Source organism: Podarcis erhardii (genome assembly GCF_964252035.2).
Source record: "Podarcis erhardii genome assembly, chromosome: 16".
Lineage (NCBI taxonomy): Eukaryota > Metazoa > Chordata > Lepidosauria > Squamata > Lacertidae > Podarcis > Podarcis erhardii.
This window is the reverse complement of record NC_138514.1, coordinates 25,004,873-25,030,029: the sequence shown is the minus strand read 5'-3', so window position 1 is coordinate 25,030,029 and position 25,157 is coordinate 25,004,873. Positions and strand designations below refer to the sequence as shown.

Here is a 25,157-nt window from a genome sequence, read left to right as displayed (position 1 = left end):
CCCTGAGTCAGCTTTGAAATGTTTGAGCCCCTCAGAGGGTGGGTGCGGTTTCTCCCTCCCAGGTCTCCCTCCCTGCCCTCTTGCGCTCGCCTTGCGTGCAGCCTGTGGCTAACCACATCCCGTGGCCTTCCCGAATCCGAGCCCCGTGACCCTGCCGTGCCCCCCCCCTCTCCCTTCCTGCCCCTGCGCCGCAACCCTCTCGCTTCCTGAGAGTCAGACGACCCCCAAACTGCTGCGGCGGCACTTTCAGGGCTCCTGCGAAGGGACACACATCCAACACGGGCTTGTTTTCTTCCTCATTCCAGAGTGGAAAATTCGCAAACCGCAACCCCACATCAACCCCTCTGTGGCGTTTTTTTCCACCGCCTTTGCTTGGGCTCCTTGACCCATTTCAAGTCCTGACCTTTAAACACAAAGTCACCCATATAAAACCCTTTTGGGGGTTTTTAGCCACTTGCCAACAACTGATCGCGCCTGCACGAGTAAAAACTAATTGCCCCTTATTTTGTCATTTATCAGTTTCACACAATTTATGCACTGCTTGATTGTGGAAAAAAGAGAATTTTTACCGGTAAATCTCAAAACGGTTTTCAAAAAGGGAAAAAACAATAACATTCTCCCTAAGAAAAATGGGCAATGGTAATTTAGGGCTTTCAAAAAGTTTAAATAACAATAGACTTTTAGGCTTGCATCAACTTTCTAAACATCTGCGTAGGCTTGTATAGAATTCCCCCCCCCCCCCGGCACCAGAATGAGTCTTGTGAATGTACCTGCCTGATATCAATAAGCAGAGAGTTCTAAAGTGTAGGAACTTACCGTATTTTTTGCTCTATAAGACTCACTTTTTCCCTCCTAAAAAGTAAGGGGAAATGTGTGTGCATCTTATGGAGCGAATGCAGGCTGCGCAGCTATCACAGAAGCCAGAACAGCAAGAGGGATTGCTGCTTTCACTGTGCAGCGATCCCTCTTGCTGTTCTGGCTTCTGAGATTCAGAATATTTTTTTTTCTTGTTTTCCTCCTCCAAAAACAAGGTGCGTCTTGTGGTCTGGTGCGTCTTATAGAGCAAAAAATACGGTAACTGATTTACTGACACAGTCCTTTGCACAGTTCCCTGCTGGGCCTCCTAGCACAGGCCTGCAGCAAAGGTTGCAGGCCAATGTTAGGTGGCCTACTAAAGGGAGACAAAGGGAACGGAGGACGGAATTGCTAAGCTTCCTGCATTGCAGGGGAGTGGACTAGATGAGCCTCGAGGTCCCTTTCAACTCTACACTTCTATGATTCTATGAATATGGCAGCTGATTTGCCTTTAAGTGGGCAGTGCAGTCAGCCCCTCGTGCCCGGGGACAAAGGCAAATGCAAAGTGCTGCGGAAATGCGGTGAAGTGAACCCAAGACCGGGAAAATGAGAGAAACTGAAATTGACTGATTTGTCTGTTCCTGCTCCCAGCCCCTCCAAAAATAACTCCCCTCCATAACACACAATATGCCTTCCTAAGCACACACACTCAGGCATCCTGGGCCAAGCCATTTCCCCTTTTTGTCACCCCATCAAACAGACGCCCCCCCCCAACACACCTCCCCTCCAGCACATTTACTACAGCCCTCATTGCTTCATGCAAACACAACACCGCCTATGCGGTTTTCTCCTCCACCCCCCCTTACACCAAAATATCCACATATATAACTTCTCTCTTCCTTTCCACTGCAACTTCCCCTTTGCATGTAAACACCAGATCGTCAGCATTTGCCTTTTTTCAAAGAGCTGTAGTAGCACACATAAATAAACCGCCACGCTCTCCCGTTCCTGCCGATTGCTTCCTTGCACAACAGCCCTGCAAGGTAGGGATTCTCTGAGCCTACAGAATGTGCCTAGTTCCATGTTTGCAAGCAGGAAATGTACCTTGAGCCCTCAAATGCCACCGTAAGAAAGCCCAGCATTCGTCCCTTAGGAACACATTAAGCTTCCTGCATCCCCACCCCACAATGAGTTAGACCGTTGGGGGTCCATCTAGCTCAGTATTTCCTGCACTGGCTGGCAGCAGCGCTCTCAGATTTCAAGCAGGGCTCTTTGCCTGGGTGTCTGTGGGATTCTTTTCCCCCAGTGGGGATTCAAAGGGAAAGTGAAAGCTGGGAGCAGGCTGCTTTCTCCTCCAGAAAGAACCGTGCATGGACATTTTGCCTCATCTCTCACATTCTACAAACACTTGGGGGGGGATTATCTTTAACAAATAATAATAACAGCTGGGAATCTTGGACTAAGACCTGGGAGGCCGGGGGTCAAATCCCCACTCAGCAATGACCTTAGGGGCCAATCACTGCCTCTTAGCCTAACCTACCTCACAGGGTTGTTGTGAGGATTAAATGGGAGAAGATAACTATTTATGCCACTTCCAGTTCCTTGGAAGGACAAAAGATGGGATAGAAACGCAATAAAGAAACAATAAATACAGGCCAAACCTGCAGAGTACTTTGCTATTGATTTTAGCTCATGTGCTAAAATGTGGGACAGAATGTAAGTAATAAGCACTGGTATGGGTTTGGGGAGTCAGTCTGGATGATGCCCTGAGTCCCTCTCAATTCTTGGGGTCCTGGACCCAGTGAAGGTCAGAATCTAGCAGAGGAGATTGTTGAACTGGTCCCTCGGTAAGAGAGGGACCTTGGCTGGCCTCTTCAGTGTCCCCATCAGCATCCCAAAAGAATGAGCTCTGTTGCAAGAGCGAGCACTAAGTGATGGGACCCTGCAGGCGAATGGGTGGGCCTTTCCTTCACTCCCTCACCTAGTTGCTAGGTAGGAGAGCAGTAGCTAGTAAGATGCATATGAACTGAGCTGAAAGCAGCCTGGAAGCTGGATACACAGAGACCTGCTTGTTCTGTGCTGGATCAATAGCTGTGACTAATGGAGAAGCAAGATCTGTTGGGGTGTTGATGCTGTGAGCCCCTCCATCCTGTGCTCAGGTTGTACAGATGTGCAAATAAAACCATATATCCTAAAGACACCACAGTCTCCTCTGACTTTCATTCCAATGAAACCAAGCCTATGTAAGCATCTGGATTCTCTCAGCACTCCGAAATTGGTGTGGCCAAAAATTGGTGTACTCTGGAGCCAAAAAAACAAGACCACCAGAAATTGGGTGGCATTCAGCAGTATTTTAAAATACTCTTATAAGTCACCACAAGACTAATTCTAATAGTAGGTGACTAAGAAATTAATGGATTGATTAAATAATAAGCCTCATCTTTAGTCCCACGCCACATACAAATAAGCAAAACGAGAGAACTTTGTCTATCATGGAAAGAGCAGAGATTTCATGGCACCGCAACTTCCAAGCTGGATTGCGCCATGCCCCAAATTACAGCTCAGGCAGCCGCCTCTCAAGTTTCCATTCCGATCACGAGTTTGAATCCTCTTCTTGCATCAGCCAAGATGTTCAAAGAGAGAATAAAGCAACCTCTTGGCTTTATAAAACGTGTGTGGTGGGGGATTCACACGTTAAGATTAAGCCACAGAAGGCCCTGCCCTACCTCGATTTGCAAAAAGCAGGAATGCAAAATCGTCACCAGGTTATATTAACACCGAGAGGGAGGCAACAGGGAACTGGCACAGAAGCAAGGCAACTCACAATTTGTGGTAGCACCCCAACTCTGGAGTGCGTCCCCTCCTCAAAACCACATGTATCATTGCCAACATTACAATCTTTTTGGCACCAGGTTAAAGCCTCCCAATTTGCCCAGCCAGGGCGAAAGTGATTTTAGCTGGAATTCTTATGTTAAGAATGTGAAGACAGCCTGCTGGATCAGGCCAATGGCCTACCCACTATCCTGCTCTTATAGTGGCTGACCAGATGTCTCAGTGGGAAGCAGGATTCGAGCAAAAGGGAACCCTCGTATTCAGAGACAAGGCTGCTTCTGACCGTGAAGGCAGAGCATAGCCAGCACGGATACTAGCCTTCAATAGCCCTCTCCTCCTCCTCCATGAATTTGTCCAATCCTCTTTTAAAGCTGTCCAAGTTGGTGGCCATCACTGCCTCCGGTGGGAGGGAGTTCCAAGGTTTAACTCTGCGCTGAATGAAGAAGGGTTTTCTTTTGTCTGTCCTGAATCTTCCAATGCTCAGCTTCATTGGATATCCAGGAGGAGAGAGGAAGGAAAACTTTACTCCTCTCTCCATGACATGCATAATTTTATAAACTTCTATCGTGTCACAGTGTAGTGCGGTGGTTAGAGTGTTGGACTAGGACCTGGGAGTTCAGGGTTAAAATCCCCGCTCAGCCATGAAATTCACTAGGTGGCCTTGATGGGGGGGGGGCTGTCGCTGTCTTTTCTCAGCCTAACCTACCTCACAAGATTGTTGTGGGGATAAACTGAGGTTGAGAATAATGTCCACCACCTTGAACTCCTTGGAGAAAAAGGTGGGATAGAAATGCAGTAAACAAACACATGCCTTTTCTCGAAACTAAAACGTCCCTGACATGCAAGAATAAGGAATAAAATGTGATGATAACATATTCACCAAGAAATTCTGCCAGACCCACACAGGTGATCAGGTGACTGCCAGGTACACAGAAGAGCTTGGCAAGCCTTTAGTACAGCTCTGGTTGGCACCTGTGGCCCTCTAGATTTTGTGGGGAGACCCCCCCAAACTCCCAGCATGGCCAGTGGTTAGAGATGATGGGTGTTGGACTCCAGTAGCATCTGGAGCGGTGACCCCCAAACCTCCTTGGACCTGGAGCATATCTGGTAATCTAAGAGGCTATTATAGGTACCAAACACACACATGTGCCCATTTTACAGAAGAAAAACTGACGGCGGTCAAAATTACTCCCGAATCAGACAAAACTCAACCAAAATGAAACACAGACAAGAGAAGCGGGCAACTATACCTGACAACAACCCCGCCCCAAAGGTTTGATCCCCCCAAAGCATGCCGGGAGGGACACAACTCTCAGAAAGTGTGACCGGCTTTCCAACTGCCCTCAGCTCCTGAGCCTTTCACTGCAGCCTCCTGGGCAACAACTGGGAGAGAATGCTTTTCAAGGAGCAGAGCTGGAGCCGACCGTAGCGTTAGGTAAAATGAAGCAGGTTGTTCGGGCAAGAATGCTGGCCAATGGTGGCGTGGGCAGGGCCCATCCTGCCTTTAAGCCAGCAGCAAAGTCTCTCAGGCCTTTGCCAGGCTGACCCAAAGCGACGGATTCAAGTGGCCAGGAGATTCTAGCTAAACATAAGGAAGAGTTTTCTGTCAATAAGAGCTATGTAACCGTGGAACGCTCCTTCACTGGAGATTTTTAAGCAGAGGCTGGATGGCCATCGGTCAGGGATTCTTGAGCTGTGATTCTCCCTTCCAACTCTACCTTTCTCTGATTCCCACTGCCAGCCGCTCTGGGATTCAGTGAGGGAGGGTGGCCAGAGAGCAGGGGGCTGACTGCAAGCAAGATTAGGCAGTTCTCCACCCCCTTACCCACCCCCTGCCCCCACCCCAATTTCCTACCTGCAGAAGGGGTCCACCCACGGTCGGTTACCATCCCTAGGGTGGTCTGCCACGGACCTGCCATGGGGACTTCTACATATGGCTCAGGTTCCTTCTCCAGCCTCGGTTCCTCATTCACGCTGCCCTTTGATTGACAGGCAGGAGCCCAGGAAGCCTCTGGCTGGCTGGGGACAGAGGTGGTGACCTTACCCCCAAGTCCATTGCAACAGCCCTCTGTGGGGCTGGCCCAAGGGCCTTGCTTGGACTTCCCTCCACCCACCCAAGCCATGCAACCTCTTAGAGCATCTGGAGGCAGGATGGAGGCGTTCTCAGCCTTCCACAAGAACGTGAGAAGAGCCCTGCTGGATCAGGCCAGTGGCCCATCTAGTCCAGCATCCTGTTCTCACAGTGGCCAACCAGATGCCTGTGGGAAATCAGCAAGCAGGATTCGAGCCCTCTTGCCTCCTTCTGTTTCCAGTAAATGGCATTCAGGAGCATTACAGCATCTGACCAGTATAAACAAAAATGGCTATTGATAACCCTCTTCTCCAATTATCTTTTAAAGCCATCTAAGTTAGCAGCCATCACTGCCTCCTGTGAGAGCGGGTTGCATAGTTTAACTCTGATCTGCATGAAAAAAGAACTTTTTTTCTGTTTGTCCTGAATTTTCCATCCTTCAGCTTCATGGCTTGTCCACAAATTCTAGTGTTAGGAGAGAGGCAGGGGAAAAAAATCTCTATCCACTTTCTCTATGCCACGCATAATTTTATAAACTTCAGATCCTCTTGGTGTCCCTATTTTCCAGGGACAGTCTCGAATTTACAGAAGCTGTCCCGGTTTTTTATTTGATACTGGCATGTCCCGCTTTTCCTTAGTACATCCCTATTTTCATCAGAGGGTACAGAGTTATGTGACCCCCGAGCCAAGAAGATAAGCAACTATACAACAATGAGAAGACACCTGAAGGCAGTTTTTAAATGTATAATGCTTTATTATGTTTTTTTATATGTTGGAAGCCACCTAGAGTGGCAGGGATAACCTAGTGTGATGGGCTGGGTATAAATAATAAAATTATTATCATTATCAAATAGGATGTCCCTGTTTTCATTGGAGAAATGTTGGAGGGTATGAAACTTCTATCAGGTGGCCTCTTAATTCACCTCTTAACTCTTGTTTTCTCTAAACTGAAACATCCCAAACACTTTTCTGCACCTTTTTCAACTCTAATTTTGGAGGGATGTGAACCGAACTCCAGGAGTTTGAAAAGGAGTCCAGCACTTCAGGTCTGGAACAAGAATAGACCAAGAAGGAAAGGATACTTGTCAGGGAGGCGGGGACTATGATCCCTGAAATCCAAGCTGCATAGGTTTCCTGCAAAGCCCAGTGGATCACAGCACCTTGCTTTAACCAGAGGGTCTCTAAGGAAATTAAGGCAGCTGCAAAGCTGGGCATCTTGCCAGCATTTAGAGGTGAGGGAGAAATTCAGTTTTGTTTGCATTTTCCTGATAAACGACCAGAACTTCTCAAACTAGGCAGCAAACTGGAAGGCAGCTATCTTTTGAAATTCACACATCTCTGAATTTTGCAGCCCATTACTGCAGATTTTTTTTAAAAAAAGATTGTTTTAAAGGGGGAGCAGGGAGACTGGTGCAAAAGACTGAGGACTCATCACACACACAAATTTTTATTACGTATTATCTTTACCATTATTTATATTCTGCCTTTTCCCCAGACTGGGGACTCAGGGTGGCTTACTGTTAAAATAGAAACAGTCAAAAACATTTCGGGGGGGGGGGGATTAAAAAGCAATTAAACTAGCTGATTTATTTAATAACATTTATACAACAACAACCCTCAAAGCAATTTAGAAAAAGGTGAAAGGATGAAATCAAGAAAAAAATCACAGCAATGATTTCGAGCAAACAAAAAGTTAAAATACTGAAACTGATTAAAATGCACACCAACTTTCTATGCATCTGGGCAGGTCTGTCTCTAAACAGGTGCCGGAAAGAGTACAGCAAAGGTGCTTCCTTTATATCAATAGGCAGGGAGTTCCAAAGTGTAGTTGCTGCCAAGTGGCAGGATCAAGAGAATGGCCTCCTCCCTAGATCTCACACCCTGGGAAGGTTTGTATTCTTTCAGACAGCCTGGTACAGGGTGCGCGCGCGTGCACACACACACACACTCACACACACGGTTGATCCTAACCAAATCATGAACCTTACTGTGTGATTTTGGACCAGCCATTTGCTCTCAGCCTAACCTACCTCACAGGGTTGTTGTGAGGATAAAAAGGGAAGGAGGAGAACTATGGAGGAAAGGTGTGGTATAAATACAATAGATAAATAAACTCAACCCCCCTTCTTCAGGTCCTCAGCCCTCTGTTGCTCGACAGCCCCAGCTGCCCCTCTTTCCCCTTTCTTGGGTCAAAAGTTTCCCTTCCCCTCTCGTCTCGCCCCCAGTGCGGTTTCACATTCCTGTAACCCAAACTCTATTTTGGGAACTGCTGCAAGACATAGGCACTCTATTCTCATTCAATATATTGACCGTCCCATTTTTGCCCCCTCTGCTAGTCTGGCTTAAAAACACACACACACACACACACACACACACAGAGAGAGAGAGAGAGAGAGAGAGAGAGAGAGAGAGATTCCTCAGAGCTCCTCAGAGCTTCTCCATCCATGCTATGGTCAAACCTCTGTTTGTCGTTTAAAACCATCCTTTTAAAAACCTGGCTTTTCTTTTGCTCTCCGCCCAGACTTCATGGAAATCCAGGACTGTGATGCGGCACTACAGATCCTGCAACTGGAGCTGTGTGACGACAGCCTTACATTTCTATGTATATAGGAAGGAAAAAATCTGCCCCTCCCAATGGCCCCCAAACCAGTATCTGTTATTCCTTGGGAGTACAGAATGATGCATTTTGTTATCAAATACGGTACGGAGATATTCTCAGTATTGGCTCTCCGTTCGTGGAATGCCTTCCACAAACAGCTAGTGCTGACCCTGGTGGGTTTTAGGAGCTACTCAATGACATTTTTATTCTACTAGGCTTCGGACTAAATGGGTTGAGAATTGAGCCACGTGTCCTCGTTGGTATGTTGTATGTGATGAGGGGTTATTTGGTTTCAGGTAGTCTTTTTTATGCTTTGTGTTTGTTTTTAGATGCCCTGAGATTATTTTAATGAAGTGTGGGCTAGAAACCACTCTAAATAAATAGCAAAATGGTGCCTGTTTCCTGTTAGAAAAATTAAAAGAAAAAGAGAGAGAGGAAACCACTCGTTCCTCTACTGCAACCCACCTCAGAACAGAAATGGACCCTTCTAGAATATTTGAGGGGTCACCAATACATGGTTCATCACTAATTCTCAGCCATGATAACATCTAAAGAGCCTGGCTTCTGAGTCAGGGCAAACCAACCCCAAATTTTTCGTATAACACTATGAAGTCCTTTTTTGCCTTCTCTCTGTTAAAAATCCCTAAATGTTGTAACTTTTCCTCATAAGGATGCTGCTCCATCCCCTTGATCGTTTTGGTGGCCCTTATCTGAACACTTTCCAGCTCTAAAACATCCTTTTTTGAGGTGAGGCCAACAGAGCAGTACGCAGGCTTTCATCGCTGAGTATTTTTGTGTAACGACATCATGATATTGGTGTAATTGACTGGTATAATTGACTAGCAAGCAAACTGACCATGCTTTTATGTTTTCAAAAACTAAAAAGAAAAGAGGACAGATCTGAAGTTTGATCCCGGTACAGTGGTACCTCGGGTTACAGATGCTTCAGGTTACAGACTCCACTAACCCAGAAATAGTATCTCGGGTTAAGAACTTTGCTTGAGAATGAGAACTGAAATCGTGCGGCAGCAGTGCGGCGGAAGCAGGAGGCCCCATTAGCTAAAGTGGTACCTCAGGTTAAGAACGGACCTTTGAAACAAATTAAGTTCTTAACCCGAGGTACCACTATATTGCAGAGACTCCTGTTTTTGATGCTAACTCCTAATATTGCAACCAGGGCTTTTTTTTCAAGCTGGAACTCACCAGAACTCACTTCCAGCACCTCTCAGGTGGGGGCCATTGCCCTTGTAAGAGAACAAGGGAGGTGATCATGGTGAGTTCCGGCACCTCTTTTTCTAGAAAAATAGCCCTGGTTGCAAGCCACAACTCAGCCTCAAACAACAGAGCTACGAACATAAGAAGAGCTTGCTAGATGAGGCCAATGGCATCCTCTTATCACAGTGGCCAACCAGAAGCCCCAATGGGAAACCTGCAAGCAGGATTCAAGCACAAGAGCAGCATTCTCCCCTCCTGCAGTTTCCATCACAGCTCGTAGCCACCAATAGCCCTCCCCTCCATGAATTAGTCTAATCTTCTTTTAAAGCCATCCAAGGTGGCGGCCATCACTGCCAAACTTTCCTCTCTTCACCTTCTCCATGTGCCAGGCGTCATTTTAAACACTTCCATCGTGTCACCTCTAATTCACCTTTTCTCTAAACTAAAAAGAAGTGTGTCGGTCTTGCACTGCTCAGGGGCCCAGTGTGTACTGGCTCCACAGCTGCCCTCTGTTTTAATCCGCTTTCAAATAACCGCAGAATTGCAACCTTAGAAGTGCTCAAGGGGTCCCAGCGTGGAAGCAACCAGTGTTCGGATATTCCGTTCCACCTTAAGGAGCAGGCGTGATTGTTGTGTGTCACATGCCTGTTTACACTCCAGCACAGCTTGCTGGGAACTTCTGTTTGTGTATAGCTTTTGCTTTTGCCACTTTGCTTTGGACACAAAGGGGATCAGACATGTTTCCTTTTGTCCTGATGTACGCTGAATAAACTGCTTGTAAATATGTTCACACAGCCTCTCCTGCCACTTCTGTTTGCGCAATGTTTACTCTGCTGAGTAGCTTCTGAAGCTCAGCTCTCAAATTCATGCTGCACCAAGGACTGGAGATTGCCCGGCACACGGGCCGGTGGGCTGGAGCCAGCTGGGGGCCTGCAAATTGCCCCCATTTCCTTGGTTGCTTGCCAACAACTGGTTCCCCCCAAAGTCGCTCCAATTTCCCATGCCTCCCTTCCCCCGTAAAGGTGATGCCCACCACCACCCATTGCATTAATTTCTGACCTTAGAAACAAAGCTGGCTCCTACCAGATATCTCCATGAAATCATCGAGGGTCGGCTGCAGCGGCGCCAGGTCTGGTTGGATCATGTCTGCATTGCCAATGTAGGCTATAGGCAAAAGAGGAGAGAGAGGAATCAGCACGTCACCAAACTTTTCTCTTCCCTAAAAAGTATCAGCGTGGTGTTGCGGTTAGAGCGATGGACTAGGACCCAGGAGACCAGGGTTCAAATCCCTACTCGGCCATGAGCTATGAATACCATCGTGAGCTCCTTGGAGAAAAAGATGTGAGAGGGATCTAATCAATAAATAAATCAACACACATCAATATTCAACATATCTGGGCAGGCTTGCCTAAGCAAAAATGTTTTTAGCAGGCATCAAAAAGATTACAGTGAAGGTAGCTGCCTGATATCATGAGGCAGGGAGTTCCAAAGTGCAGGTGCTTACAGATCCAGATTGGCTGTTATGTGGCACCTGTAACAGGGCCATTTCCACAGATCAAAGAGGTCAGTAGGTGCATGTGCAGACTCTCCAAGTGTCCCTATTTTCCAGAGACAGTCCCAGATTTGCAGAAGCCGTCCTGGTTTCTGATTAGATCCTGGAATGTCCCGTTTTTCCTTAGGGGATCCCTATTTTCATAGGAGAAATATTGGAGGGTATAAAGCTATGCAAGCCAAGGAAATAAGTAACCATACAACCTTTAGAAGACGTCTGAAGGCAGCCCTGTACAGGGAAGTTTTTTAATATTTGATGATTTATTATGTTTTTATATATGTTGGAAGCCTCCCAGAGTGGCTGGTGTAACCCAGTCAGATGGGCAGGATGATGATGATGATAACAACAACAACAACAACAACAACAACAACAACAACAACAACAACAACAACAACAATAATGGAATAAGATGTCGCTTTTTTCATTGGAGAAATGTTGGAGGGTATGACATATGGACTAAGGCGATCTCACTGGTAAACTGGTCCCAACCTGTTAAGGGCTCTATATACTAATGCACCAACCAAAAAATAGCCAATATCCTCAGAAACCCCAAGGATAAAATCCAGTTGGAAAACCAAGGGATCTATGAAATACCCTGCAAAGTCTGCCCAGCCACGTACATTGGACAAACAAACAGACGAATAAATGCACGTATCGCAGAACACAAGAATGCCGTCAAAAAAGAAGAAAAAACTTCCTCTCTTTTCCAACACATGAAAGAAACAGGACACGAAATTAATTTTGCAGATTCCAAATTGCTCTTTAACACGGAACATCACCACAAGAGAATAATCATGGAAGCCATCGAGATAGAGAAACACCCTCACAACATGAACAAGCGTGACGACACATCCCGCTTGCCAGACATCTGGAAATTAGCCCTCCCCACAAAAACTGACACCAGATCCAGAGGCACACAGAACGCCAACACCAATCAACCACACCAGACCCAAACCCAGACCCTCTCCACAGATGAATTACAGACACCATCCAGTAGCCAATCCATGGTGGCACCTCCGGATGCTGCACCCCCCTGCAATCCCTACACAGATCTGGCTGACACAAGCCACAAAACCACAGCTCGCCCCTATACACGAAGCCAAGCCAGAGCACAACTAAGTACAGTACAGCCATCTTCTCAGGAAAACTCTTCACAAAGTTCAAGAGGTCAAGACACAAAGACTTTAACAACTAATCCACACCTAATGACCCACCTAAGTGGTACTCAGGATATCACTCAAGAAATCACTCAAGATATCTCTCAAGTAATTAAGGAACAAAAGAAGAAAAGGCACACTAACCTGGGAACTTCCTCTCTGCCCAGAACATTGGAGGCTATACACCACACCCCCTCTACAGTATTTATAGGAACTCAAACACTGAGATCCTGCTCTGTTCCAGTAACAAGAAGCCGAAAGCACCAGCCTGAAGATGACGAGTGAGACCTCGTCGAAACGTCGCCTAGACACCCCAACTTTTACACGGGAAGACACCCGAGGACACCAAAACCTGCATTCCTGTACCCGTGAAAATCTACGAAAGCAAATATATACTAATAGTATATACTAATAGACTATAGTATATTACTAATAATATAATATAATTATATATAGTAATAGGGACGCAGGTGGCACTGTGGTGTAAACCACTGAGCCTTGGGCTTGCCGATCGGAAGATCGGCGGTTCGAATCCCCTCAACAGGGTGAGCTCCCATTAATCAGTCCCAGCTCCTGCCAACCTAGCAGTTCGAAAGCACGTCAAAGTGCAAGTAGATAAATAGGTACCGCTCTGGCGGGAAGGTAAACGGCATTTCCGTGTGCTGCTCTGGTTTCGCCAGAAGCGGCTTAGTCATGCTGGCCACATGACCCAGAAAAACTGTCTGCGACAAACGCCGGCTCCCTCGGCCAGTAAAGCAAGATGAGCGCCGCAACCCCAGAGTCGTTCGCGATTGGACTTAACTGTCAGGGGTCCTTTACCTTTATACTAATAGTAACACCTTGAACCCGGCCCAGTAGCAAATCAACAACCAGGGCAAGTGTCTGAGCACAGGTGTGATGCGGTGACAAGGCCTTGCTCCCACCAGCAATTGTGCTGCAGCATTCTGCGCTTGTGAGTTCCAGCACACAATTACCTTCTTCCGGTGACAACTGAGGGGGGCAGCTGGCCTGGGTCATGGTGAAGAGGGTGTCGGAGATGTCTGAGATGAAGCTGTCCAGATCGAAGAGCTGCCTCCCATCGGCCTCCTTCTCCTCGTCCCGCAGCAGCATCGGGACCACGTTGGAGAAGAGGTGGTCGCACCAGTTTTCCGGAGACTTCCAAGGTTCATCCTGAAGAGGAGAGACAAGCAGGTCTGGGCAGGATCCACCCAGGACCATTCCCCACCCCAAATGGGGACCAGGAGGACCCTCGTTCCCCATCCAGCAAGCCTGACTGGTTAGGGTCCCTACGTCGCAGGGGGTTGGACTAGATGACCCTTGGGGTCCCTTCCAATTCTGCTATGCTTCTTAACTCACTAGTTTGTGGCTGGCGGTTTCCTCTTCCCGGCTGAACCTGCGGAGCTGCAAGGGAAACACAGGCGACAAAATGATTGAAAAGTTTTTAAAAAATGAACAAAGCCAACGCTAATCTAAAAACCAGAATAAAACGCACATTAACGTTCTGAGTGTCTAGGCAGGTTTGTATAAACAAAAATGTTTCAGCAGGGGCCGAAAAGTGTGTAGGGAAGGTGCCGTCCTGATATCAATAGGCAGAAAGTGAGATCCATTAGAATCCCAGTCTGCAATAAATGAATCAACATTCCCTGCGCCTCAGAGGAAATGGCTGAAGGCCGAAGCATTGCAGTTAATGAATTTAAAGTGGATTGGTGACCTTTTCCTTCAAAATGGTAGGATGGGCTACGTATGGCAGCACCAACATTTCCTTCATTTGGTGCAGATATTTTATTTTATTTTATTTTCGCGAACTCGACTTTTAATTGTTCTCCAAGAAATGGAGGGGAGAAAAAACGAAAACCGGGATCAAATCAGAAACTGGGACAGTTTTTGTAATTCGGAGGTGGAGCTACACTTGTGCTTTATAGCGTTAAGAAAGGGTTAAGAAAATGCTTCAAAATGTAATGGTCATATTACCGTATTTTTTCGTATATAATATGCCCCCGTGTATAACACCCCCCCTATTTGGGGGGGACCCCAAAATAAGAAAATGGGGGGAGAATTGCCCTGGGTTGTTGAGCTTTTTAAGGGAGGATTGCTGAAAATCGCTCACCCGCCTGACCTCCACTGCCACTCACATGTGTCGCAAAAGCCGCCAATCACCCACCCAATTGCCGCAGTGTCAGCCAATCAACACCAGCCCTTGCCGCAGCCATCAATAACAATAGCCCCTGACAATCTCCAGCTTGCGGCAACAACCAATCCCATGTCCCCCCCAGCCACTATCCGTGTATAAGATGACTCCCAATTTTTAACATTTTTTTAAATAAAAAAGAGCTTGTCTTATACATGGAAAAGTATGGTACGTTTCGTTTTAGAATGTTAATAATGTGTTATTAAAACTTGATAGCAGAGGGCTCTGCAGAGCTATACTACTAGCTATCTAAAACCTGGTCGACTTTGTGGAAACAAAACGAAAGAGAAACTAAATGGGACTCAGGTTTTAGAATGACATTTCTAATAGCATTTTAAAGGGGACTGTAGATCTAGCCTGGGTTTGTCCCTGGAAAATAGGGACACTTTGAGGGCAATAGCCACTAACAGCCATATCATACTATCACTGGCTCTTGTGGGAGGGAGTTCGTTCCATCGTTTAACTATACGCTGCATGAAGAAGGACTTTCTTTATGTGTCCTGTGTTGTGACGTGGGGTTTGTGATTTCAGCTCTCTTGACATAATATGCTGGAGACAGTTCTCTAGTAACACTTCTTTATTAACGCAACAAGACTGAAACTTGAGGAGGGGAGAGCTACATTTATAGGGACAGGGAACTAGCTAGAAAGGATACATTTTGGAGGGAACAATATCAGGCAATCACAGTCCTGCCTTTTGGAGGCAACCAATAAGACAGAGGATCCAAATACAGCAGCTTAAATGAACCAATAGTAGCTGTACCCTCTGGAACCAAAAGGCAGTTACTTTACCCTAATGCAAATACAGACAATAATAATACAGATATAAAATCCTTTGACTCAATACACAACACCCCTCCCCCCCTAGTGAGCACAGCAGACGTAATCTCTCAGGTACTGTGGGGTCCTACAACTTCTACTTGATCTCCTGACAACAGGTGTTGCCGGTTCTGGATTGGGTGTCACCTGTGGTAGGGGGGCTGCTATAGGGGTTTCGTCAGGAACAGATGGAGTCCCAGACATCTCAGGGTCCCCTACCTGTACCTCGTCATCCTGAGGACTAGCAGACCCTGGTTCATTTGCTGAAGCCCCTGGCGATTGCACCTCTGGGCCATTTTCACTCTGGTCTTGCAGCTCTGCGTCGTTAGCCAGGGATGAATTATCAGACTCCTCCCTGCTGAGCGCCCGGCGCCTCAGCTGATCTATATGTCTCTTCCAAACTTGCCCATTTTCCAAGGTCACATAATAGGACACAGGTCCACTAGCCCGGGTGACCACACCAGCCACCCACCGCGAACCTCGTGAATAGTTCCTCACCCAGACCAGATCTTCAGGGGCGAAATACCTTGTTGTGTCAGTCTCAGCCTGGGGGTTTGCTCTTGAATTACGGTTTGGCATTTTATCCGGGTGGACATAATCCAGCACCGTTACCAATCTTCTACCCAAGAGCAGCTCAGCTGGTGACTTGCCCGTCACAGTACATGGCGTCGCATGCTGCAAAAATAACATTTGCGCGATGCGAGCTGACCAGTTACCCTCCATTAAGCGTGCAATGGATTCTTTGGCTGTTCTTACCATGCGCTCCGCCTGCCCATTGGAGGATGGGTGAAAGGGCGCGGATGTGACCCCTCTTATGAAGTTATCAGCCAAGAATGCCTTGAATTCTTGGGATACAAAAGCTGCCCCATTATCTGATACAATGGTCTCCGGTAACCCGTGGGTTGCAAACAGCTGCCTCAACACCTTGATTACGGCAGCTGATGCCATGCTAGGGACCATCGCCACTTCTAACCATTTGGAATATGCATCGACGATAACCAAAAAGACCTTCCCCTGGAATGGCCCAGCAAAATCTAAGTGCAGCCGGCTCCAGGGAGATCTGGACTGCTCCTACCAGTGAACTGGTGCTCTGGCCACTTCTGGCCGCACCTCTTGGCATGCCTTGCATGTTCGTACCCATTGCTCTATGTTCTGGTCCATTCCAGGCCACCACACATAACATCGGGCTAGCGACTTCATCCTGACCATTCCCGGGTGTCCCATGTGAAGCGTCTCAAGAACCCTGTTTCTCAGTGGTGCTGGGATGATCACCCTATCTCCCCACAGGAGACAACCCTTATGCATGGATAACTCGTGCTGCCTTGTCGCATAAGGCCTGAATTTGTCTTCATGCGGACCACCTGGCCACCCCCTCCCCACCCAAGTGAGCACACGGGAGAGAACAGCATCTTTCCTCGTTTTCTCAGCAATATCAGTAGCCATTACAGGAAGCCCCGGAAGTGTTTCCAGCATCATTATGTGCTCCGCTGGAGCAGGATCCTCATTGCTCCCGCCAGGAAGGGGCAATCGACTCAGCGCATCAGCGTGGCACAACCGTTTCCCCGGCACATGGGTCAAGGTGTACTGGAACCCGTTCAGGAATATAGACCAACGCAACATTCTGGGGGAGAGAATTTGTGGCGTTTGTTTGTTCGGGTTGAACAACCCCAACAGTGGTTTGTGGTCCGTTTCAATGGAGAAATGACGACCGTACACATAATCATGGAACTTTTTGATTCCTGCCACAATTGCAAGCGCCTCTTTGTCAATTTGAGCATAGTTGCGCTCCGTGGGCGACAATGTACGGGAATAGAAAGAGATGGGCTTTTCCGACCCATCCGGTTCCCTATGACTCAGCACCGCCCCCAGGCCGTATTGAGAGGCATCACATGCCAGGACCAGCGGCTTCAATTCATCATAATGAGCAAGGACGCTCTTGCTACTCAGCATTCCTCGCAAGGAGTCAAAAGCCTTCTGCTGCTCCTGCCCCCATCGCCACACATTCTTTTTCTGCAACAGTCTATGTAATGGTTCAGCTACCGAAGCTTTCTGGGGTAAGAACGAATGATAAAAGTTAATAAGTCCCAGGAATGACTGCAACTCCGTCTTGTTCTGTGGTCGTGGTGCCTCGATGATGGCCTTAACCTTAGCATCTGTGGGGTGGATGCCTGATGCATCAATTTTAAACCCCAAGAATTCCACAGTTGGCACCCCAAAACTGCATTTTTCCTTTTTTAGTTGCAACCCCACCTCCTTGAACTTGAGCAACACTGCACGGACACGCGCAACCAGTTCCTGTGGGTCTTTTCCAGCAATCAAAACGTCATCAAAAAATGGCAAGACCCCCGGCAGACCTCTTAACAGGCGTTCCATGAGCCCTTGAAAAATCCCTGGGGCCACACAAACTCCAAATTGTAATCTGTTAACTCTGAACGCCCCTTTATGTGTGACAATAGTCTGTGCTTCCGCTGATTGTGGGGTTACTGGCAGCTGTTGGTAAGCTTGTGCCAGGTCAAGTTTGGCGAACACCTTGCCCCCAGCCAGTTTAGCCAACAGATGTGATACGACTGGAATGGGGTATGAATTTCCCCTGAGTGCCTTATTGATAGTACATTTGTAATCAGCACAGATCCTAACTTCCCCATTTGCTTTAAGGGGCGTGACGATTGGAGTCTCCCACTTAGTGGAGTCCACGGGTGAGAGAACTCCCTGCTTGACCAATTTATCCAGCTCTGCTTCGATCTTGGGTTGCAGTGCAAATGGCACTCGCCTTGGTTTGAGTCGGATTGGGGCCACCCCAGGGTCCAATTCGAAGTCAACTGGGGGCCCTTTATAACAACCCAGTTTTCCATTAAAGAGACCAGCAAATTCTTTGTATAATGCCTCGCTCATCTCGGGGCAGGTTTGGATTGAATTAAGCCCTGATAAACTCAGTCCCAGGGCGGGAAACCAGTCAGTGCCCAAGAGACTGGGGCGACTGCCCTTCGCAATCACCAGTTTGAGTACCGCCTGTTTGTCCCGGAACTGTACTCTCACGGCACACATTCCCATGACATGGATGCGGCCCGCTGAGTATGACTGCAAAGTTGCCGGGAAGGGCTCCAGAGGGGGCAACTTACCCCTGGGGAAGAATGTCCTCGCGGTCTGGTCCGACACGATAGTGAATCCAGATCCGGAGTCCACCTCCATGTCGCACAGCTGACCCTCAATCTTCACCTTGACGTGTGCCTTGCCTTGCGCTGGAAACTGCACGACCCTCCCGCTGATCTCCGTTACGTAGTTGCAGTCCTTTAGAACATGGTTTGCTGTGGCCGATCTGCGATGCTCCAGTCTAGGTGCTCCTGTCGCTCCCAACGCCGCCGATCTACAGACCCTGGCGATGTGACCTGTCTTTCCGCACGTCCGGCACATAGCATCCCAGAAACGACAACTCTTCCGCTCATGGTTTCCGCCACAACCAGGGCACCTACCTCGGTGTTCTTTGTGCACTGTGCAGGCCTGACGCACTGACTCGACCCCACGAACTGGGCTCTGGCTCGGAGTAGCCTCTAGCTCATCCATGGCATGCGCAACTTCTATCTGTGGCTTAGGGGCCCTGTGACTGGCATCAAGCTCCTCTCTTTCATAATTCTCCGTGGCGGTGGCCTCCTTCAAGGCTGAAGCAAGGGTAACCTCTTCTTTAGCCACGATGCGTCTTCTGGCTTTCTTGCTGCTCAGACCACCGACAAACCGATCCAGGAGAGTCTCTTCCAGATCTTGGAAGTCGCAGTGCTGAGCGAGCTTCCGCAGTTCAGCTAGAAATGCAGATACAGACTCCCCAGCACGCTGCTGCCTCTTATGAAACTCCATCCGCCGGGCCATCTTGGTCTCAGTAGGCGCTAAATGGCTTGTTAGGCAGGCAAGAATATCTTTGAGAGATGTCTCACTTAGCTTCGCTGGGGCAAGCAATGCCTTGGCCAGCTTGAAGGTCTCAGGCCCACAGTAGCTCAGGAATGTGGCCCTTCTTTTGCTGGCATCGGTGATCCCTTGAGCCACTGTGAAGAACTCGTAGCATTCGACGTAGTCTTCCCACGTGTGGGGCTCTGATGGCTGGAAGGGCTCCAATACCCTTGGACTCTCCATTGTCCTGTGGGCAGGGTCGTCTTCTCAGCCGGCCAGTGAGTCTTGTTCTTAGCTACAATCCGGACTCTGAGGCAGGGCTGCGTTTAACCGCTCCTCAGCATTCCGGATCCCACCTTCGTCGCCAGTTGTTGTGACGTGGGGTTTGTGATTTCAGCTCTCTTGACATAATATGCTGGAGACAGTTCTCTAGTAACACTTCTTTATTAACGCAACAAGACTGAAACCTGAGGAGGGGAGAGCTACATTTATAGGGACAGGGAACTAGCTAGAAAGGATACATTTTGGAGGGAACAATATCAGGCAATCACAGTCCTGCCTTTTGGAGGCAACCAATAAGACAGAGGATCCAAATACAGCAGCTTAAATGAACCAATAGTAGCTGTACCCTCTGGAACCAAAAGGCAGTTACTTTACCCTAATGCAAATACAGACAATAATAATACAGATATAAAATCCTTTGACTCAATACACAACATCCTGAATCTTCCAACAAAGTTGAGGGTGGGGGAAAGAAAGCTGACCCTTTTCTTGTAGTAGATCCGCCACTTGTGATACTCCTTCATCACCACCTCAATGCGTCGCTTCCAATAGTTCCCTTCCAGCACAACAGCCTAAGAAGGAAAAGGAGAAATGGAGGAGAGGGAGAAGGGAAGGAGGGGAGAGAAATGGTTAAGAGCTTAAGACACAGCTGATACCGAGGGAGGCCAAGTTGGGGGCTTGCCTGGGCCTCAAGAGGGTCTCTAGTGCCCTCACAGCATTCAATTGGCACAGATTGTCCAGGAGACATGGCCTGAAATAATTTTCCGCGTCTGACCTCATCCAAACCCTGGAGACTTTGCCTAGGACCCCCACTCCCATACAGAATATATATTTGAAGTTTTATAATTATGAGGAAAGGTAACATTTATAGACAGAAAATAAGCAAGAGAAAAGATACCAAACAAAGAAACAAGCAAACCAAAAAGCATTACGCAGAGGCAATGAAATATGAGTACAGCAGAATATTTTTCAGGTTTAATAAATACAGTGGTACCTCGGGTTAAGAACTTAATTCGTTCTGGAGGTCCGTTCTTAACCTGAAACTGTTCTTAACCTGAGGTACCACTTTAGCTAATGGGGCCTCCCACTGCCGTCGCGCGATTTCTGTTCTCATCCTGAAGCAAGGTTCTTAACCCAAGGTACTATTTCTGGGTTAGGGGAATCTAACCTGAAGCGTCTGGTACCCGAGGTACCACAGTACTTCTACATATGCCACAATAATAACTGATGTGTTGAACACAAAGTGGATCCAATAAAAAAGTTAACCTTAATTCCCTTGATTTTTCATCATGTGTGCACCATAGGAATAGAACAATGGCAGTGAAGGCAGCACAAAAGGCATACTTTGCTGCCTCCATTGCATCCTCCTTGTGCCGTCCAGCAGAGATTCCCCAGGCAGTGCAGGCATCTTATAGTCTGGCCCTAAGGAGGTGGCAGAACCAAAAGTAGCTCACTGTGGCTTGTTTGCAAAGCACTTCGAGAATACAGTTGATTGCATCCACTGGGATCTTGACTCTGCTATTACAGTACAGTCGTACCTTGTTGACAAACACCTTGCGATTCGAACATTTTGGCTCCTGAATGCCGCAAACCCGGAAGTGAGTATTCCAGTTTGCGAATGTTCTTTGGAACCCGAACATCTGACGCGGCTTCCGATTGGCTGCAGGAGCTTCCTACAGCCAATCAGAAGCCACGCCTTGATTTCTGAACGTTTTGGAAGTCGAACGGACTTCTGGAACGGATTCCGTTCAACTTCCGAGGTACAACTGTACCTTCATTACATATCTTTAGGCACCAGATGAAAACGTTCCTCTATAAACCAGGCCTTTGGATGTGCTTGCGGTAGGGGGGGTTATTGGTTTGTTTGTTTCCATTATGTATTTTGTGTTCTTGCTTTGCATTTTTATGTTGCAAACTGCCCTGTGATCTTCGGATGAAAGGTCCTATGCAAATTTAATAAATAATTTTAAAAAATCAATGAATCAGAATACAATATGATAAAATGAAAGAGCATGAATGTGTTGTATTTTATTGGTTGTATTTTCATGGAACCCATTAGCTGGGGGACTATCCATTTAGATGTGTCCATATTTGTAAAGGAAAGGAAATCAAACCATACACACCCACCCACCTCACAAACACAGTTTTCACCACAGAGATGGAAATGTGTTTGGGATACTCACCTCTGGCTTCCGGTGCTCATCTGCCTCTGAGCCATCCAGGGGGGTGACGAATCCACAGACGGGACTCTTCCGCCGTTCCACATCTGTGGCAGAGGAAGACTTCAGAGCAAGGGTCCCGATCCTGCTCCTCCACCACCAACCCCTCCTCCTCCTCCTCCTCCTCCTCCTCCTCCTCCTCCTCCTCCTCCTCCTCCTCAGTACAGGGCCTCTCTAACCCTTTCCCACCCAGCAAAGATACAGCCAGTTCTGTCCCAGCTGAAGATCCCTTCATAGAACCATAGAATTGCAGAGGTGGCAGAGACCCCAGGGAACATCTAGTCCAACCCCCTAGAATGCAGGAACCACAGCTAAAGAATCCCTGACAGATGGCCATCCAACCTCTGTTTGAAAACCTCCAACAAAGGAGAGTCCACCACATTCTGAGAGAGTCCATTCCAACCTCCTGATGTTTAATCAAAATCTCTTTTCTTGTCATTTGGGCCCTTGTTTATTTAAAAGGTGGCCCCTGAAGTTAAAAAAAGGGAAATCACAGAAGCCCAGTTTTCAGTTCTGGGTGCAAGTTAAGCTCCTTTTAGCTTGGCTTGCAGTGCAGACCCAGAACCCCCAAACTGGCCCTCAGCTTCCTGTGGCCGAATCCAGTCCCACCCATCCTTCTTCCCCAGCCCCAGAACTTACACTGGATGTACCAGGCTCTCCAAATGGCATTGTTGAGGCGTATCTTGTCCCGACAAAGCAGCCGCAGCCCCTTGAAATTCTTCCATTTGGGTGACACCAGTTTCTCACTAAAACGTCAAGCAGCAGAATATGAATGGGGGTGGGGTGTGGAGATACATGCAAAAAGTGAACGTAAACGGATGCTGTCAGATTTGGGGGATTTAGGGTTAAATTATAGAAATGCCTCAAATTTTTAAGGTTCTAGATGACCTGTCACATGACTTTATTCGCTTTGCAAGGGAGGTTAGACAATGCCTACTGCTTCTGGAGCATTTGATTAAAGTTGATTAGAGTTTAATTAAAGTTTGCTTGAAGTGCAGCTGCTGTGGCTTCATCCAAGGGGCTTCAACCGGGAGCATCTCACTCCACACCCTGCCCTTGGGCCATTGAACTAAGCTAAGTTTGAGGGGTCAGTTTGGATGATGCCCTGAGTCCATTCTAATTCTTCGAGTCCAGTGAGCGATAGAACCTAATAGAAGAGGCTGTTGAACGAGTCAGACAAGTTTCAATGACCTTGGCTGGCCACTTCAGTGTCCCCATCAACAGCCCAAAAGAATGAGCTCGGTTGCAAGAGCTATCACTAAGTGCAGACCATCCGTGTCCCTATTTTCCAAGGACAGCCCCAGATCTACAGAAGCTGTCAGTTTCTGATTTGATCCTGGAATGTCCTGCTTTTCCTTAGGACGTCCCTACAGTGGTACCTCAGGTTAAGAACTTAATTCGTTTCGGAGGTCCGTTCTTAACCTGAAACTGTTCTTAACCTGAAGCACCACTTTAGCTAATGGGGCCTCCCGCTGCTGCCGCACCGCCGGAGCACGATTTCTGTTCTCATCCTGAAGCAAAGTTCTTAACCCAAGGTACTATTTCTGGGTTAGAGGAGTCTGTAACCTGAAGCGTATGTAACCCGAGGTACCACTGTATTTTCATCGGAGAAATGATGGAGGGTATGGAGTTATGCAACCTCCGAACCAAGGAAATAAGCAACTATACAACCTTTAGAAGACAGGGGTAGGAGAGCAATAGCCAGTAAGATGCATGTGAACTGAGCTGGAAGCAGGCTGGTAGCTGAAAACACAGAGACCTGCTTGCTCTGTGCTGAATCCAAAGCTGTGACGAATGCAGAAGCAAGATCTGTTGGGTTCCGATGCTGAGAGCCCCTCCATCCTATGCTCAGGTTGTATAGATGAGTAAATAAAACCATATATCCTAAAGACACCACCATCTCCACTGACCATTCCAAGGAAACCAAACTTGGAAAGTGTCTGGAGTCTCCCACTGCTCAGAGACTGGGGGGTGACGGCATGTAACAACGTAATGGTAGCGTCCTAATTTAATAAAGAGGAACTGAGCTGGCGCCAGGACTTGGCTTGCTCAGGCATCTGTCTGGGGCTCCCAATCCAGAAGGGGGGCCCCAGACCACAGCAAAACGCACCTAGCCGCCCCCCAACCCGGCTTGCTTTTCCACTCCAGCAGTGCAACCTGCTTGCTCATCCGCCTCTCCCCCTGGCCAAAGGAAAGGTGAGGGGGAGGCTCAACAGATGCCCCTGCCTGCTGGCTCAGTGGCTCTCTGCCTAGCAAGGTGGGAGCAGTGATGATGAGGCTGACGAGCGGCAGCAGTTGGCAGCCCTGGCAGTGTGGAGGTAGCAGGGAAAATTGAAACCCTGAAGGGTGATGGCAGCTCAGCTTGTTTTTTTCTTTTCCTCGTATCCAAGTTCCCAGGAAGAGTCCAGATGCTGTTTGCTCTGCTGCTGAGAAGAGGGGCCTAATGGGGCCAGGCACAGATCTGTGTGCACAGACCCGCACTCAGAGCAACCCCTCCTTGTCTCCCGGATAGGAAAGCAAGTAAACAACTGGTGGGGTGGGGAAAACAGAGGCCAAGAGCTGGCGGTGTGGGGGCAAAACCATGAAACTGTTTGGTGGCCCTGGTTTGGCCACTTTCTCAGCCAAAGTTGCCTTACAGAGTTGTTGCGAGGAGGAAATGGGGGTGGATAAGGGAGCCTTGCATGATACTCTGAGCATCTCGGAGGAAAGGGGCGAGGATTAAAAAAAAAGTCCTATAGAGAAAGATCAGGACAGAAGGTAGGTCTGGAGGCTTAAAGCCTAACTGAACATCTCCAGCTACATTGTAAGCTGGTCTAACACATTGTTCATTTTGTTTTCCAGCAGTACATAATAGGATGCCCAGGTAACCTCACACTGAAAGATGGAACCACTTTACATTGAACAATAATGCATGCAATTAATATGACATGCTGAAGAAGGAGAAGAAGGAGAATTATAGAGTTGGATCATCGAATCAAACTCCTTGCAATTCAATGCAGGAATCACAGCTCGAGAATTCCTGACTGGTGGTCATCCAACCTCTGCTTTAAGACCCCCAAGGAAAGAGAGCCCACCACCTTCCAAGGGAGTCCGTACCACTGTCAAACTGCTCTCACTGACAGGAATTTCTTCCTAATGTTTAGTCGGAATCTCCTTTCTTAAATCCACTGGTTCCGGTCAAAGTCAGAAAAGGCGTTCTTATTTTCTTGGGCAGTTGGGAAGTTCCCATCATACGATATTGTTAAATCTGTTTTAAAGGTAACTTTAAATCTGCTTAGGTAACTTTATTTCTGTTTTTTGCTCAGATACAAATCCACAGTATGGCTACATTTGGAATACTGCGTAGGGTTCTGGTCGCCTTGCCTCAAAAAGGATATTGCAGAGTTGGAAAGGGTTCTGGAAAAGGCCACCAAAATTACCCACAGGAAGCAGCAACGGCCACCAACTTGGATCACTTCCTATGGCTGTCCTAAGGATTTAGTGAGGTAACTGAAGCAATTTGCACAGCGCAGCTGCATCCATTACCCTGACGGGCACTCTGCACATGCTC

The 25,157-nt window shown here is 47.7% G+C and overlaps 1 protein-coding gene across 1 annotated transcript in view; it reads right to left on the bottom strand.

Moving 5' to 3' along the window:
- MLXIPL (MLX interacting protein like) overlaps window positions 1-25,157 on the bottom strand; it is a 48,478-nt gene that overhangs the window by 16,237 nt on the left and 7,084 nt on the right. Inside the window, exons 2-7 of the mRNA XM_081843784.1 lie at window positions 22,247-22,353; window positions 21,572-21,654; window positions 19,871-19,960; window positions 13,578-13,622; window positions 13,196-13,391; window positions 10,596-10,676 (exon numbers count right to left, since the gene is read on the bottom strand). Coding sequence (XP_081699910.1) covers window positions 10,596-10,676; window positions 13,196-13,391; window positions 13,578-13,622; window positions 19,871-19,960; window positions 21,572-21,654; window positions 22,247-22,353 — 602 coding nt within the window. The remainder of the gene's footprint in view (window positions 1-10,595; window positions 10,677-13,195; window positions 13,392-13,577; window positions 13,623-19,870; window positions 19,961-21,571; window positions 21,655-22,246; window positions 22,354-25,157) is intronic.